General features: G+C 50.2%; 1 protein-coding gene across 2 annotated transcripts; it reads left to right on the forward strand.

Annotated features, from left to right (window-relative positions):
- Window positions 1–550: 550 nt before the first annotated feature.
- On the forward strand, window positions 551–12,042 carry VRTN (vertebrae development associated). 2 transcript variants are annotated; one of them, XM_015453997.3, is made up of 3 exons: window positions 551–803; window positions 1,400–1,472; window positions 8,834–12,042. In XM_015453997.3, the coding sequence occupies exon 3, from the start codon at window positions 8,835–8,837 to the stop codon at window positions 10,941–10,943; it is 2,109 nt and encodes a 702-aa protein (XP_015309483.2). In that variant the 5' UTR covers window positions 551–803; window positions 1,400–1,472; window position 8,834; the 3' UTR covers window positions 10,944–12,042. The 2 variants fall into 2 exon arrangements, with proteins under 2 accessions (XP_015309483.2, XP_005561819.2); XM_005561762.4 differs by lacking the exon at window positions 551–803 and adding an exon at window positions 844–908.
- The last annotated feature ends 5,283 nt before the right edge of the window (window positions 12,043–17,325 follow it).

Genomic DNA, 17,325 nt, shown 5'->3' on the forward strand with positions numbered 1-17,325 from the left:
TAACCACAAAGTCAGGCTGGGAGGGGTTGAACAATTTGCCTAAAGCCACACTCTAGTAAGGGGTAGGATTGGCATTCAAACCCAAGTCCAAGACATCCGCTAAGCCACAGCCTCAGGCCACTGCCATCATGGTGGGTGGGGCGGGTGTGATTATGTTGCAGGAACTGGACTTGAGTTCAAGTGTGACGGCCCTTCTTCCAGTGCCCCTGGGAAAGGGTGTTTAGTGAAGGACTTTTTGCTTTTGGTGATAAGTGTGGAGCTGTGATTGAGAGAGGAGAAAATGATAATAGTGGAGCTGGAGCATAACGGATACTTGAGGGCATTTTACAGTGGTTGCCAGGGGAAAGACAGCACGGAGGAGTGATGGGTGGAATTGGAAAGAAGCAGCTAGCTACAGTACTCCAAAGGGTTAAAGCCAGGCTGGAAAGCCCCTGGGGGGTAGGGGGGAAGCTGCCACCAAGGCTGCAATCCTGAGGCCTTCACCTCCCCCATCAGCAGGGGCTGGACTGGTTCCTCCTGGGATTATTTGAGGCCCCTGGGCCCTAGGTGAGCCATGGGGGAGGGACCGAAGCTGCAGGTACTGCATGCCCCCACCTTCCAGTTGGGCTCAGTAAGTTAGGTGCCCTAGGATAGGCCCCCTGGCTCCTGACAGATGCAGCTCTGGCCCAGGCTTGCTTTGGGAATGAGAGGTGTTGAGCCTCAAGCCTGGGGGATGCTCAGATAATGGAGAATGGTGGAGATGCAGCCTTTAGAGAAAGTGGGGACTTCCTGGATGGGAAAGGAGCCTGCACCATGATGGGGCGGTGAGTAGCTCTTCAGTCTGCCTGGTTCTCCCTGTCTTACAGGACCAGGGTCGGTGAGAGCTGCCTCACAAAGAGATGCATTTTGAGGGTTCAGAGAGCCTCAAGGTATTTCTCTTAAGCAATCATCCATAGCTAGTTTCTGGGCCCCAGCTTTGCTCTCTTCCACCTCCCCTGCAAGCCTGGCCACAGACTTTCTTCCCCTAGGTCTTTCGATCTGAACCTTCTCCTCCCCTTCACTCCCCTCCCCCCAAACTCTTTGGAAATCTTTCAACTTTCTTTCAAGTTTTCTCTGGGCAGTTTGGGGTTTGTTTCAGAGCTGGGTCAGGGCGCTTTAACACCCCCAGCTGGGGAGAGTGGATGACAATAGCTGCTATCACTTTACCATTGGAAGTGACCCCCGAATTTGCACTTCTTTCATCTTGGTACAGAGCACTTGAGGGTGGGCGATTTCCTGGGGGGAGTGGCTTAAGCCGCTTCCCCACCGGCCAGTTGGCTGTAGACGGTCCATGCTCAATGGTCCTCTACAGATATGAAACTGGTTCTGGAGTGAGACGAGCTCGGCTGGGGACGCTGTCTGAGAAGGCCTTTCCCCACAGGGTGACTTAAATGTTCCAGGCTGGAAGGTGGAGCGAGAAGTGGATGCCCCCAGGGCTCTGGGTCACCCTCCAGGTCAGTAAACCAGCGAGTTTCCTCAAAACTAGGAAGGGTGGGGGTGCCCTGTACAGTTTGGAGGCTCCAGCGGGGTCAGGGATGATCTCGGGACCCTACTGGGCCCAGGTCAAGGACTGACCACGTGAAGATGCTATGTGGTGTGTGTGTGTCTGGGTGTGTATGTAGAGGGAGAGGACGCATTGTTTCAAGTTCTCTTTCTCCCCACCCCCACCTCCACCTCCAGCCCTGTCCCCACCCCCACCCGTCTGCCTATCTCCCTTCCCCACCCTCCACAATGGTCTGGCCTCGGTCCCTCCCCAGGTTCCCGGAGCTTCTCAGGCTGGATCCCTTGTCCCTGCAGCCCCAGACCTGCCAGCTCCCTCTTTTGCCACTCATTGCCTCCTGGCACCTTAAGGGGCAACCAGGATCCTGTGCTGCTTCCCCTTGTGGGCTGCACTCTCCCTCCCTTCCAAACACGTGGTCCAGTAGAGCAACTGAACTGGGCTGGATTGACTTGGTGGCCTCAGGCCCACCCTTGTGACCCAAGGTGCAGCCACTACCGTTGGTGGTGGGAATTTCCTTGGGAAGTCGCAGCCCAAAGGCTTGGCTGCCACCAGCCAACCCTGGCAGCTGCTCTTGCCTGGCTGGGCCTCCAGGGCCACCGGGGAGGGAGCCAAGATGGCTGGCGCTCCCTTAGGCCCTGGCAGGGTGCAGCCTGTGCAGTCGGGCTAGTGTGGCCAGGCCAGGGAGGGCAGGGCAGAGAGGCACGGAGCAAGGCTGGGTGAGGAGTCAGCCATCCAGGGGAGAATCAAACCCACAACCTTACTGAGACCTGTGTGGGCCATGTGCGGGTTGACGATAGAGAACACAGCGCCTGCTTTGGGAGGGAGAGGAAGAAAAGGGAGGGCTGAGAACACCGGATCCATGGTAAGCTAGAGCCCAGGATGAGGCTGGTGGGGAAGGAGTTTGTTCTAAAGACCAGGCCAGCCCCATAACAGCAGATCTCTTGCCCCTCCATCCCTTGGCCCACCCAGATCCCTGGCTCACTGCTAAGACGCAGGGGACAAGAGGCCAGACCTGGGTTCTGAGACCCCATCTGCTTGAAATAAAGAATGGGAGAGCGGGGAGGCTGACCTTGGTGAAGGCGAGGCTGTGAGTGCCCTGCAGAGTAGCCTGTGGCCATTCATTCATTCCTTGGCTTTACTGGTGCTAAGATCCTGGCTGGATGCCTCTGGATGTCCTGCCTTTACCCCCTCCCTTCTAATCTCAAGCAAGAGGAGGGGAGAGCCTGTGCAATCCAAGGGCGCCTTGCCTCCTTGGTTTCATACCTTTTTAGATCACTTCTAAGAGTTGTGGGGGCCAGGGCAGGCCAGCTGGGCAAAGTCCATAGATTAGCTATCACTTTTTGCACCTCCTTCCCTGAATGCACCTGGCAACCGGCCTGTCTGCTTTGCATTGCACTTCTAGGAAGAGAGCCATTGCCAAAAAGACTGTTGCACCTGAACCCCATCATCAATTGTCTACTTAAGCGTGATAGGCTTCCCCGTGCAGCCCCTACCCTTTCCACACGGCCCTATTCTCTGGTGGGCCAATCCATCTGTGGGTTGGGGGTGAGTGTGGAGCTGGTTTTCCTTAAGCTTTTGAGGAAGCCAGAAGTGGGGTATCACATACTTGTACCTCGTACCTCTTTGGGGAAGAGGAAGGAATGAGATTGGGTGGAGCCGGGTGGAACTGGGCCCGGAAAGAGTAGATAGGGTGGGACGAGGAGGGTGGGGAAGGGTGGGGACTGTGCAAGAGGAAGTGTGGCATATCTGGACGTTGTGTTGGAAGGTATCTGGACACTGCTGCATGAATTCAGGCAAGTCGACTTTACCTTTCTGGACCTCAATTTCCTTATCTGTAAAATGGCCAACTTTGTCTCAAAGTCCTAAAAATCCGTATGTTTGTGGATCCGTTGCATGAGGAGAATTTTGGGTGATGGAATTATAGTGGTTAGAAGGGGAGCTTGAGAGTCAGGCTGCTTAGACTTTGTAGCTTTTAAAAGCTGTGTGGTCTTGGGAAAGCTACTTAATATAAACTCGGAGACTCCAGGTGTGAACTCAGACTAAGGATCCTGTAGATAGTGTAGGTGTGATAGATTGTAGTTCACATGGAAGGAAGGTGAGAACCACATATAAACAAAATTACCTCTGAAAACCCTGAACTCCAAATGCTTAAGGGTGAAAAGCTGGCAGATACTTGTTAACACTTGGGGGAACATCATGCTCTGCTCAGGAAATCGGCTAATTGCGTGTAAGGGTGTAAAAAATCATCCACACAGCTTCAATATATTGTTCCGTCTTGTTTTTCCTGAGATTTTGGTTGAATTACCTAGTTAAATGCACATAGGAAGCAGTCAGTAAATGGTGGCTATTTTCCTAATTTTGTTTACAAAGTATCTAGCCCAACGCTCATTTGTATGCAGCTGTAAAATAGCATTCAACAAGTGACATCATGCAAGAAAAACAAAAACCCAACGTATTGCTTGTTGACATGATTGTCTGCCAAAATGAAAAAGCTTGTCTAGGTGTACACGGTTTGTTCTTCAGGGTTCATTTTTAAAAAACTGTATAATGTAAGTGCTGTCTTTACTCAGGACTGATACGGTTTATTTCCTGAATCCAAAGAAAAGTAATAGTTTTCTTTTTAAAGTAAATATAAAAGGCATAAAAGTTGACAGATTAATAAAAACCAGCTTCTAGAGTTAAATCATATGGTACAAATAGAAATAAGGTGAGAGGTTATACCAGATTTGTTATACACATTTTAAAGAAATCTACAGCCTAGAAATTTTATCCAAAGATGATTCTGATTACCAATGTTTGTTTTTTTTCATTTTTATTTTGTGTTTTTTCTGTTGTTGTTGGTTTTTTTTTTTTTTTTTTTTTTTTTTTTTGAGACAGAGTCTCACTCTGACACCGGGCTGGAGTGCAGTGGCGTAGTCTTAGCCCCCTGAGGCTCAGGTTATCCACCTCAGCGTCCTGAGTAGCTGAGACTACAGGCACGTGCTACTGTGCCAGGCAATTTTTTTTTTCATAGAAATGGGGTTATGTTATGTTGCCCAGGCTGGTCTCAAACTTCTAGGGCTCAAGCTATCCGCCCACTTCAGCCTCCCAAAGTTCTGGGATTACTGGCGTGAGCCACTGCCCATGGGCTGATGAACAATTTTTAAACAACTTTCCTTCTTTGATTATCAAGTAAAATTCTGGTGGGTGTTCCCTCAGTACTTTTTAATTTTTATTTTTGAGACAGAGTCTCGCTCTGTCGCCAGGCTAGAGTACAGTGGTGCGATCTCAGCTCACTGCAACCTCCGTCTTTTGGGTTCAAGCGATTCTCCTGCCTTAGCCTCCCAAGTAGCTGGGACTACAGGCACAGGCCACCATGCCCAGCTAATTTTTTTTTTTTTTTTTTTTTTGTATTTTTAGTAGACACGGGGTTTCACCATATTGGCCAGGGTGGTCTTGATCTCTTGACCTCGTGATCCGCCTGCCTCGGCCTCCCAAAGTTCTGGGTTGAGCCACCACCACGCCTGGCCTCAGTACTTTTAATTTTTTTAAAAAATTTTATACTAAATTACAATTTGCATTCATACATTCCTTTCAAATGTAGCTGTTTTGTTTTGTTTTGCTTTTTTGGGGACAGTCTACTCTATTGCTCAGGCTCAAGTGCAGTGGCATGATCATAGCTCACTGCAATCTCAAACTATGCTCAAGTGATCTTCCTGCCTCAGCCTCCCAAAGTGCTGGGATTATAGGCGTGTGCCACCACACCTGGCCTTAAGTATACAGTTTGATGAGCTGAAAAATGTATATACACAAACACCGTTTTTAAACCTAAGGCTCATTCACCTAGAACAATTTATTGAACTCTGAGAACAAGTTTAATCTGAGAACCCGGTCTGAGAAACCAGAAAGGATAATGGTCCCTCTTCTAATTTAAAAACAATGTCTATGAAGGAATACCACTCTGCTTTGCAACTGAACAATAAAAACATACCCGTAATCGATATGATTAGTTTTGTGTTGAAAGGTGGTTAATGGTTTAAACAGGAGATGAATAACAGACCCTAAAGAGCATTTGGGGCCAGGCATAGTGGCCAACATCTGTAATCTCAGCACTTTGGGAGGCCAAGGTGGGTGGATCACCTGAGGTCAGGAGTTTGAGACTGTGAGACCACCCTGGCCGACATGGTGAAACCCCATCTCTACTAAAAATACAAAAATAAGCTGGGCATGGTGGCATGTGCCTGCCACCACAGAGGAATAATTACTCAGGAGGCTGAGGCAGGAGAATGGCTTGAACCCTGGGGGCGGAGGTTGTAGTGAGCGAAGAATGTGCTACTGTACCCCAACCTGGGTGACAGAGTGAGATTCTGTCTCAAAAAAAAAAAACAAAAAACAGGTTGTGCACATGTACCCTAGAACTTAAAGTATAATTAAAAAAAAAAAGAAAAAGCGTTTGGTTTCAACTAGCTTGTATTGTGACCTTGGGCAAATCAAGTTAACTTCAATTGCCTCAGTTTCCTCACCTGTAAATTGAGGGTAATGGTAGTACTTAAAGTATCAGTGTCAGGATTAGGACAGTGCATGGCAAATAGTAAATGCTTGGTGAATCATAGTTATTAGATCTTGGTGCAGTGAATAGATTGTTGCTGTTCCTTTGAAAAGGCTGTTTTTGTTCTAGGGCAGCACTTCTCAAACTTTTTGGTTTCAGGACTCCTGTACAGTCTGAAGACCCTGAAAACCTTTTGTTTATGTAGCTTATATCTACCAATGTATATTGTATATAAAATCAAAACTGAGAAATAAATAAAACCTGTTATACAGTAACAAATAATCATTTTTATGAAAAGTGACATTTCCAGAGCAAAAAAAACTACCTATTTTTTTTTTTTTTTTGAGATGGAGTCTCACTCTGTCGCCAGGCTGGAGTGCAGTGGTGCCATCTTGGCTCGTTGCAGCCTCTGCCTCCTGGGTTCAAGCAATTCTCCTGCCTCAGCCTCCTGAGTAGCTGGGACTACAGGCACCCGCCACCATGCCCGGCTAATTTTTGTATTTTTAGTAGAGATGGGGTTTCACCACATTGGCCAGGATGGTCTCGATCTCCTGACCTCGTGATCCACCCACCTTGACCACCAAAAGTGCTGGGATTACAGGCGTGAGCCACTGCGTCCAGCCCCATGGGTTTCTTTTGTACTTTGAATGATTCTTCTACAAGTGCATGACTTTGTAACAGCACCCATTGGCTATTTGGGAAATGTTCACTGAGTGATGTAGATCTTTAGTGGAAACAATTGACAATTCATTATTCAGCATAAAAAATTATATTTGTTAGGGCTGGCATGATGGCTCATGCCTGTAATCCCAAGCACTTTGGGAAGCTGAGGCGGGCAGATCACTTGAGGTCAGGAGTTTGAGACCAGCCTGGCCAACATGGTGAAACCTTGCTTCTACTAAAAATACAAAAATTAGCTGGGCATGGTGGCATGCACCTGTAATCCCAGCTACTCGGGCAGCTGAGGCAAGCAAATTGCTTGAACCGGGGAGGTAGAGGTTGCAGCCAGTTGAGATTGTACCACCGCACTCCAGCCTGGGCGACTGAACGAGACTCAGTCTCAAAAACAAACAAAACAAAACAAAACAAAACAAAACATTTGTTTATGTCACCACTGATCTCATTAGAAAAATCTTTGGATATTAGGAAGCTATTAAGATCACTGTAATGGATATAGGTTTCCCAAAATTGGAATTTTCAAATGGAAGCTCATAATTTTTTATTGGTAGCAAATAGTTGTTTCCCTTGAAATGACAGGTTCATTTCATTCATTTTTGAGAAAATATCTGCCAAATATATCCGAATCTGAATGACCAGTGTTTATTAGACTTTCTTTCAAGTAAAAATTGTACATCATGCTAAAGGGAGCTAATTTATCAGAAAAGCAGAACAATCATCCAGTGGAGACATTCATCGTACCTGGGGTTGCAGCAAGCGTGTTATGAGTATGACCCATTTGATTACACCCAGTATTGAAAAAGACATGTACTTAAGGATCATGGTTTTCTTTCTTTACTTTTTTTAAAAAATAGCATTGTTTATATTTATTTATTTGAGACAGAGTCTCGGTCTGTCACCCAGGCTTGAGCACAGTGGCACGATCCCTACTCACTGCGGCCTCCACCTCCCAACTTCAAGTAATTCTCGTGCCTCAGCCTCCTGAGTAGCTGAGATTACAGGCGCGTGCCACCATGCCTGGCTAACTTTTTCTTTTTTTTTGTATTTTTAGTAGCGATGGGGTTTCACCATGTTGGCCAGGCTGGTCTCGAACTCTTGACCTTAAGTGATCCGCCTGCCTCAGTCTCCCAAAGCGCATGAGCCACCGCACCTGGCCTCTCTTTTTTTTTGAGACAAGGTCTCACTCCTGTCACCCAGGCTGGAGTGCAGTGGTGCGAGCATTGCTCACTGCAGCCTCGGATTCCCAGGCTCAGATGATCTTCCTGCCTCAGCCTCCCAAGTAGCTGGGACTATAGGCACATGCCACCATGCCCGGCTAATTTTTGTATTTTTTGTAGAGATGGCATTTTGCCATGTTGCTCAGGCTGGTTTCGAACTCCTGGACTCAAGCAGTCCACCCACCTCAGCCTCCCAAAGTGCTGAGATTACAGGCATGAGCCACCACGCCCAGCCAACATCCCTTTATTGTCTCATTTATGCCCGGAACAACTCAATCAAGCACATTCTATTAATTTTTTTTTCCCCTTTTGGAGGCAGTCTCACTTTGTCGTGCAGGCTGGAGTGTAGTGGCTTGATCTCAGCTCACTGCAACCTCTGCGTCCTGGATTTAAGTCATTCTCCTGCCCTAGCCTTCAGAGTAGCTGGGATTACAGGCTCCCGTCACCATGCCTGGCAAATTTCTGTATTTTCAGTAGAGACGGAGTTTCACCATGTTGGCCAGGCTGGTCTCGAACTTCTGACCTCAAGTGATTCACTTGCCTTGGCCTCCCAAAGTGCTAGGATTACAGGTGTGAGCCACCGTGCCTGGCCTATAATGCAGATTTTAAAACCCCATTCCCATTTTATAGAAAATGAACAGAAGCATAGACAGGTTAAGTGACCCAAGGTGACCAAGCTTCTGTCAGAGCCAGGATTCAAAGCCACGTTCCAGAGACCACACTTTTCCTCAATACCATTCAGTGATGAACCAATCCCGTCTGTTCTGGGAGGATAGGAGCAGATAGACATTACCTTTTACCAGAAAGTGCAGGAGTGGACAGGGCACCTTTGTTAGTCATCATCTGGGCACTTCGACCTGACCACTGCCCCTCTATCTTTTGCCCTGGCAGGATGACTTCTCGGAATCAGTTGGTGCAGCGGGTGCTGCAGGAGCTGCAGGAGGCAGTGGAGTGCGAAGGCCTGGAGGGTCTTGTAGGTGCTGCCCTAGAGGCCAAGCAGGTCCTGTCTTCCTTCACTCTTCCCACCTGCCGGGAGGGAGGCCCTGGCCTCCAGGTGCTGGAAGTGGACTCGGTGGCCCTGAGCCTGTATCCCGACGATGCTCCACGGAACATGCTGCCGCTGGTGTGCAAGGGCGAGGGCAGCCTGCTGTTCGAGGCGGCCAGCATGCTGCTGTGGGGTGACGCGGGCCTCAGCCTGGAGCTGCGGGCCCGCACAGTGGTGGAAATGCTGCTGCACAGACACTACTACCTCCAGGGCATGATCGACTCCAAAGTGATGCTGCAGGCCGTGCGCTACTCCCTGTGCTCTGAGGAGTCCCCTGAGATGACCAGCTTGCCCCCCGCCACGCTGGAGGCCATCTTCGATGCTGACGTCAAGGCCTCCTGCTTCCCCAGCAGCTTCTCCAACGTGTGGCACTTGTATGCTCTCGCCTCTGTGCTCCGGCGGAACATCTACTCCATCTACCCCATGCGCAACCTCAAGATCCGGCCCTATTTCAACCGTGTCATCCGGCCCCGCCGCTGCGACCACATGCCCTCCACGCTGCACATCATGTGGGCTGGTCAGCCCCTCACCAGCCACTTCTTCCGCCACCAGTACTTTGCCCCTGTGGTGGGGCTGGAAGAGGTGGAGGCTGAAGGTGCTCCTGGCATGGCCCCAGCTCTTCCAACCCTGGCCCCACTGTCATCGCCGGCCAAGACCCTGGAGCTGCTCAACCGCGAACCTGGCCTCAGCTACTCTCACCTGTGTGAGCGCTACAGCGTCACCAAGAGCACCTTCTACCGCTGGCGGCGGCAGTCCCAGGAGCACCGGCAGAGGGTGGCTGCCCGCTTCTCCGCCAAGCACTTCCTGCAGGATAGCTTCCACCGGGGGGGCGTCGTGCCGCTTCAGCAGTTCCTCCAGCGGTTCCCCGAGATCTCCCGCTCAACCTACTACGCCTGGAAGCATGAGCTGCTGGGCTCTGGCACCTGCCCGGCCCTGCCCCCCAAGGAGGTGCTGGGCATGGAGGAGCTAGAGAAGCTGCCAGAGGAGCAGGTGGCTGAGGAGGAGCTGGAGTGCTCAGCACTGGCGGTGTCAAGCCCTGGAATGGTCTTAATGCAGCGGGCCAAGTTGTACCTGGAGCATTGCATTTCCCTGAACACACTGGTACCCTATCGCTGCTTCAAACGTAGGTTCCCTGGCATCTCACGGTCCACCTATTACAATTGGCGGCGAAAGGCCCTCCGGAGGAACCCCAGCTTCAAGCCAGCACCAGCCCTCTCTGCTCCTGGGACTCCCCAGCCAGCATCTGTTGGGGAAGGGGCTGTAATTCCTTGGAAGAGTGAAGCAGAAGAGGGGGCAGGGAAGGCCACGGATGAGGAGCCTCCCACCCCCCAGGAGCTCCTGCCACTAAGGATGCCCCTGTCCCGTTGGCAGAGGCGTCTGCGCAGGGCTGCCCGCAGGCAGGTGTTGAGTGGGCATCTGCCTTTTTGCCGCTTCCGCCTCCGCTACCCCAGCCTGTCACCTTCTGCCTTTTGGGTCTGGAAGAGTCTTGCTCGGGGTTGGCCCAGAGGCCTGTCCAAACTCCAGGTGCCAGCCCCCACCTTGGGCAAAGGAGGTCAGGAGGCTGAGGAGAAGCAGGAGGAGGAGGCTGGCAGGGATGTGACAACTGTGATGGCCCCACCTGTGAGGGCTTCTTCAGAAGATGCAGAGGGAGGGCCTTCCAGAGAGGGGGCCCTGCAAGAGGGGGCCACAGCCCAGGGCCAGCCCCACAGTGGGCCCCTGCTGAGCCAACCTGTGGTGGCAGCAGCGGGTGGGAGGGATGGCCGGATGCTGGTAATGGACATGATCGCTACCACGAAGTTTAAGGCCCAGGCCAAGCTGTTCTTGCAGAAGCGCTTCCAGTCCAAGAGCTTCCCCTCCTACAAGGAGTTCAGTGCCCTCTTCCCCCTCACTGCCCGCTCCACATACTACATGTGGAAGCGAGCCCTCTATGATGGCCTCACCCTGGTAGATGGCTGACAGGGAGGTACAAAAGGGGCTGGGAGGAAGGGGGACCAGTTTGGAGAAGGTCAGGGACCGGAGCTGACCCCAGGCTTGGCCAGGATGTCCTTTGCTCTGGGTCCCACAGTGTCTACCCTAAGTCCAAGGGTATATTTGTGTTATTTTCTGGCTCCAGGACAGAGTGCCAGAAATCAGCCATCTGGTCTCCTGTAGGAAGCTGTGGGACCAGAGATGTTCTCTTTGGTTGTTTGCTGGTCACATTTTTACTGTTATGATTTAGTTTTTGGTTTTGATTTGAGTGGGTTGGCTGGCCCCCTTGCTGGAGTTGGAAACCATATGTATGTCAGGGGGTTTAGAGGGGGGTTGCTTAGCTAGAGCTGCTTTTAGCTTTTCCTGGGGACAAAAGGAGCATCATAGCATGATTATCGGTCCCACTGGGCAGAACATAGATCTTCAGTTTCTTTTGGGGGTTGGCATCCTCTTTACTCAGTTGTTTCCCGAACATTAGGCTCAAATATGGGGGCCAGATGTGGTGGCTTATGCCTGTAATCCTAGCACTTTGGGAGGCCAAGGCAGGAGGATCACTTGAGGCCAGGAGTTAGAGACCAGCCTCGGCAATGTAGTGAGACCCCCTCTCTTGGAGGAAAAAAAAAAAAAAAAAAAAAAGCAAACGTGGAGCTGATCAGCAGCTTGTGCCTGGCATCCCCAAGGGAGAAGGTGCCAGGTTCAGCATGAGTAGCAGCAGGGATGTATAGGAAGAACCACAGCTGGCCTCTAAGGAACGGCATTGAGGCGCCAGAGATCACTGAGGGGCTGGCCTGTCCCCTGCAAGGAGTGTGGTACCAGGTGGGGCAAGGCTGGGAGGAGATGCAGGCTCTGGGGGTTATAGCCCAGAGTCTCTGCTTGCGGGTGCTTGATCCACCTGCTGGGACCCTGCAGTCCTCTGCCAGCCTGGCTGGCTGTTGGGGATTCCATCTTTCTGCTGAGCGTCTCCTTGGAGCTGGAGGCCCATCTTCAGTGAGGGATCACAAAGCGGCCAGGCAGGTGGGAGACTGAGTTTGCCTTGTCCGAGATTAAAGTTTGAAAACCAAAGAAATAAAGTGATGTGGTGCCCACAGTGCTTGGTCTCTGGTATTTGTTTTGCCAGGATGTGATTGCCCATTCCCTTGCTCCCCTTTGGTTTAAGGGGACAAGAGTGACCTCTGTCTCTTGATGGGACACACTCAGGTCTAGGGCTTGGGGGATGAAAAGAGTTATTCTGGGGACTCTGAATTGGATCTAGAAGTGACCTTGGGTGCTTTTCCAGCTGAAGGGTGGGGCTCTGGCTACCTGGAAATGCCCTCCCTCCCATGGGAGAAACCTGGCATTCCCAGTGGGGAAGGGGCTGCTGCCACCACAGGCTGGCTTGAAAGGGGCCCACTGTGAGGCTGGCCCTGGGCCATGGAGGCCAGGCCAGCACCTGGAGTCAAATCTGTGCCAGGCATTCTATTTGGTCCTTGCAATGTTCTCAGGCAGGTAGGCCCAGTCACAGATAAGGACACAGCCTTACAGTGGCTAATTTGCATGCTCCCTCTGCCTGGTGAGACAAGGGTGAAGGCAGGGATGTAATGGGAGCGTTAAGCCCAGGCCTTTGCCTGTTTGGTGAGGGAGGAATCATTAGGGAAGAAGTTCCCTTAGGCCCTTCTCCTCCTGTCTAGGTTTCCTGCAGTGGTTGGTATCCTTGTACTCCTGGGGAGTCATTCTCGCCTCTGCTTTTTATTCACCCCACATCCAATCCATCAGCAAGTCCTATTGATGCTGACTCCAAATGATACCCAGAACCCTCTCTCCATCTGCTGCCATTGTCTCTGCTGGCGCACATCGGAGCTTCCTACCCCATCTCCCTGCTTCCCTGCTTCCACTCTTGCCCCTATACCCCTATACAACCCATTATTTTTATTGTTTTTTGAGACAGTCTCACTCTGTTGCCCAGGCTGTAGTGCAGTGGTGTGATCTTGGCTCACTGCAACCTCCACCTCCCGGGTTCAAGCAGTTCTCTGCCTCATCCTCCCGAGTAGCTGGGACTATAGGCACCCACCATTATGCCCGGCTAATTTTTGTATTTTTGGTAGAGATGAGGTTTCACCACCTTGGCCAGGCTGGTCTTGGACTCCTGATCTTGTGATTCACCCACCTCGGCCTCCCAAAGTGCTGCAACCCATTATTTTTATTTATTTATTTATTTATTTATTTATTTTTTTTTGAGACGGAGTCTCGCTCTGTCGCCCAGGCTGGAGTGCAGTGGCGCGATCTCGGCTCACTGCAAGCTCCGCCTCCCGGGTTCACGCCATTCTCCTGCCTCAGCCTCCCGAGTAGCTGGGACTACAGGCGCCCACAACCACGCCCGGCTAATTTTTTGTATTTTTAGTAGAGACGGGGTTTCACCGTGGTCTCGATCTCCTGACCTTGTGATCCGCCCGCCTCGGCCTCCCAAAGTGCTGGGATTACAGGCGTGAGCCACCGCGCCCGGCCTATTTTTATTTTTATTTTTGAGATGGAGTCTCGCTCTGTTCCCCAGGCTGGAGTGCAGTGGCGTGATCTCGGCTCACTGCAAACTCCGCCTCCTGGGTTCACGCCATTCTCCTGCCTCAGCCTCCTGAGTAGCTGGGACTACAGGCGCCCGCCACCGTGTCCAGCTAATTTTTTGTATTTTTAGTAGAGATGGGGTTTCACCGTGGTCTCGATCTCCTGACCTTGTGATCCGCCCGCCTCGGCCTCCCAAAGTGCTGGGATTACAGGCGTGAGCCACCGCGCCTGGCCACCATTATTTTTATTTTTTTTTGAGTCAGAGTCTTGCTCTGTCACCTAGGCTGGAATGCAGTGGCACAATCTCAGCTCACTGCATCCTCCACCTCCTGAGTTCAAGCAATTCTCATGCCTCAGCCACCCGTGTAGGTGGGATTACAGGCATGTGCAACCATGCCTGGCTAATTTTAGTCTTTGTAGTAGAGACGGGGTTTCACTATGTTGGCCAGGCTGGTCTCGAACTCCTGACCTCAAGAGATATGCCTGCCTCAGCCTCTCAAAGTGCTGGGATTATAGACATGAGCCGCCATGCCTGGCCCCTATACAACCCATTCTCCATAGAGCAGCCAGAGAAATCGGATTTATCACTTTCCTGCCTAAAATGTGTCTGTGGCTTCCCTTTGCTCCTAGAATTCCTTGTGCTGCTTTACAAAGCCCAGATAATCTGCCCCTGACTCTCTGCTCCTTGCTCCATGCTGGCCACAACCCACCATGCTACAGCCAAACCAGCTGCCTCTGGTCTTGAACAGTTGTTTCTGCTCTAAAGGCCCTTGCATTTGCTCCTATGGTCTAGAATGCTTTTCCCTGTCATATTTACATGGCAGACTTCTCACCGTTCAGATCTCTGAGGGTCACCATCGCACCACCATTTTCATTCTCAGGGTGTTTACTCCCATCTGATGTTTCTCTTGTTTATTTGCTTATTTGATTATTGCCTACCTCCCCAGCAGAACACAAGCTCCATGAAAATCTGGGTTTTTCCCTGACTTGCTCACACCACTGTGTTCCCAGCAGGTAGATTTGTTCCTGGCATCATAGGTGCTAAAATGTGTTGAAAGAAGGAATAAGTGAAATGGGGTCTCTATCCCTTTCCTGCTGTTTTCCTTTGGGATTTGATTTTATCAGACCTAATCAACCCCAATTCCTCCATATTTCTTATGGACCATTTTTCTGCATCCCCACAGCTACCCCCTAATCTATACCAGCATCTGTTTCTCATCTTTGATACTGGAACAGTTTTCAAACTGACTCTGCCTCCACTCAAACTATCCTAGTTCTTCCTGACAGGCCAGGATGATCCTACTGAAAGTCTAACTGCTGGATTTCCCATAGTCCTCAGCACAAAATCCTAACTCTGTATTGAGGCCCACCTGATTCTGGCCCCTACTTTCCTCTCCGGCTTATTTCTCCCCACCAGCCCCTCATTCAGACTGACCTTTTCCCTTGCATGCTTTTCTCCCTCCCACAAATGGCATTGTTGAGACTCTGGACTGAGCCCTGGAGTCTTCACTGAATCCCCACCACCATGTAACCATTTAACATTTGATGGACGAGTTGGACTGGGGATGTGCCCATCTGGCCTGCAGTAGCCATGTATAGCCAGCAGATGGCAATCGGGTGCAGCAACAGACAAAATCTCTGTCTGGGTTCCCAATAGGCACCCGGCTCTGATTTCCCAACCAGCTGTGTACCTGCCTTACTGCTTTGGCCATCAGAGGGTGGTAGCAACTTCCTGAGAACTACCCTTATTGGGGTTCTGGATTCTCCTGTTTCCTCTTTTGCCTGCACTCTCAAACCAGAGCAAATCCTCTGATGCCTGGAGCAGTGTATCACAGTGGGGTCTAAAAACTACCTGGATCGCAGTCTCCGCGGGAGCTTATTAGGAGTGTGGATTCCAGGGCCCCATTCACACCTGCTGACTCCAACCTTAGACATTGGAGAGGCAATATATGCACACGGATGACTTACATAACTTTGCTGTGCCTCACTTTTCCCATCTGTAAGATGGGATTACAGTAATGCCTATAGGATAATACCCTGCACACAGTGCTAGGTGAGCCCAGTTTGAGAACCCCTGGGAGTCTGACTCCTGTATTCTAGGAGGAAGTCAATACCCATGGATACTCTTGCTCAAGGTTACCCTCCAGGTTAAAGACACTCCTGTCCCAGGACTGAAAGGTGTTTTTTTCCAGAGACTAGCACTGAGCCCTGAATTCACAGGCAGAAATGTTAGCTTCTGTTGATAGAAATTAAGATAAAAAATGGTATATCAGTATTGATTGATTTGGAAAAGATTTCATAAGTATGGATACATTATTATTATGTAGAAAAGCTGTTTTCTTTCTAATATGCTTAGAAAGGCAGGGATACCAAATGCTGACTGTATTTGCTAAGAATACTTCATGCTGATTTTTGAAATCAACATCTGTTGAACTTATTTGTATTTTTCTTCATTTTCTGTCTCTGATGCAGTGTAGAAAGAAAGTCCAGTGAAATGAACAGTGTGTGAATAAAGGAGGAAAAAAGTGTGAGGTTAACTTTGCATCTTCTTCTAACATTCTGTGCAGTTGTAATGTAACAAGTGCTTCTAACGATTTTTTTTTTTTTTTTTTTTTGAGACAGAGTTTTACTCTTGTTGCCCGGGCTGGAGTGCAGTGGCACGATCTTGGCTCACTGCAACCTGGGTTCAAGCAATTCTCCTGCTTCAGCCTCCTGAGTAGCTGGAATTACAGGCATGTGCCACCATGCCTGGCTGATTTTGTATTTTTAGTACAGACAGGTTTTCACCATGTTGGTCAGGCTGGTCTTGAACTCCTGAACTCAGATGATGTTAAGATTTAACAATCTTAAATATAAAGCTTCACCCCCCTAAAAAATCCAGTGAAACACTGAATAATTTTTAAAAAATTAAAAAAAAAATTTTATCCTCTGCAGGAAGAGGTCAACATAAACTGCTCCCCAAATGTTTCTCTGGAGTCCAGCACTCAGGCCCCAGGGCATTGCTGGTGGCTTCTGGGTCCTGAGCAGCCACCTCATATCCCAACTGCTGCTCCTGGATGTCCCACCATTGCCTCAATCTCACTGCCTGCCAATCTGGGCTCATCCCCCCATTCCCCCTCGGACACACTTCTCTGAGTATTTTTCATCCTGGTTTCTGCAGCATCAGGTTTAGTTGAACTGGCCAGAAAGCTGAGAGTCGTCCTAGAACGTTCTCGTTCCCATACCTCCATCCCAGCAGGACCCTAGGGAGAGTTGAGTGGATTTCACGCTATTTTCAAAGTCAGGTTTCACAAGGTTGCACACTGCTGGGTAATCACAGGGAAGAGAATTCCACTGGTCTAGCCCATCCCTGTCCCATCCTTTCCCCTGAGCACAGCTTTCGTAACAGGTCACACCTGAGGCTACTAGACAGCCCAAGTCTTGGCCAAGGGCTGTGTCGGCCCTGCTCATGAGGGATCTGGCAGATGTAATAGGTTCCTATCTAGCAGCCTCTGAGAGGCTGAGTTCTGTGCTGTGAGCTGAGGAGACAGAGCCGTTTGTATTCAACTCTTGTCTTCACAAAGGCCTCAGTTTGCAGCAGCTGTGGTGTGACACAGTGTGATAGAGGCTTCCATATGGAATGGGCAAAAGGTGCAGCAGGCTCACAGGAAGGCTATGCTGGCTGATCTGTGTCTGGTACCTTGTGGCCTATTTTCCGAGAATGAGCCAGCTCTTTGAGTGTTGGCTGCCTGGGAGTCTCTGGGAAATGCCTCAATTGCCCCTCAGGTGACCCTAGTCACTGGTTGTAAAAGACTCATTCCAGTTTGGTGGCTGTCACAGGAGGATGGGAAGCTAG

The sequence above is a fragment of the Macaca fascicularis genome, chromosome 7 (genome assembly GCF_037993035.2).
Source record: "Macaca fascicularis isolate 582-1 chromosome 7, T2T-MFA8v1.1".
In the NCBI taxonomy this organism is placed as follows: Eukaryota; Metazoa; Chordata; class Mammalia; order Primates; family Cercopithecidae; genus Macaca; species Macaca fascicularis.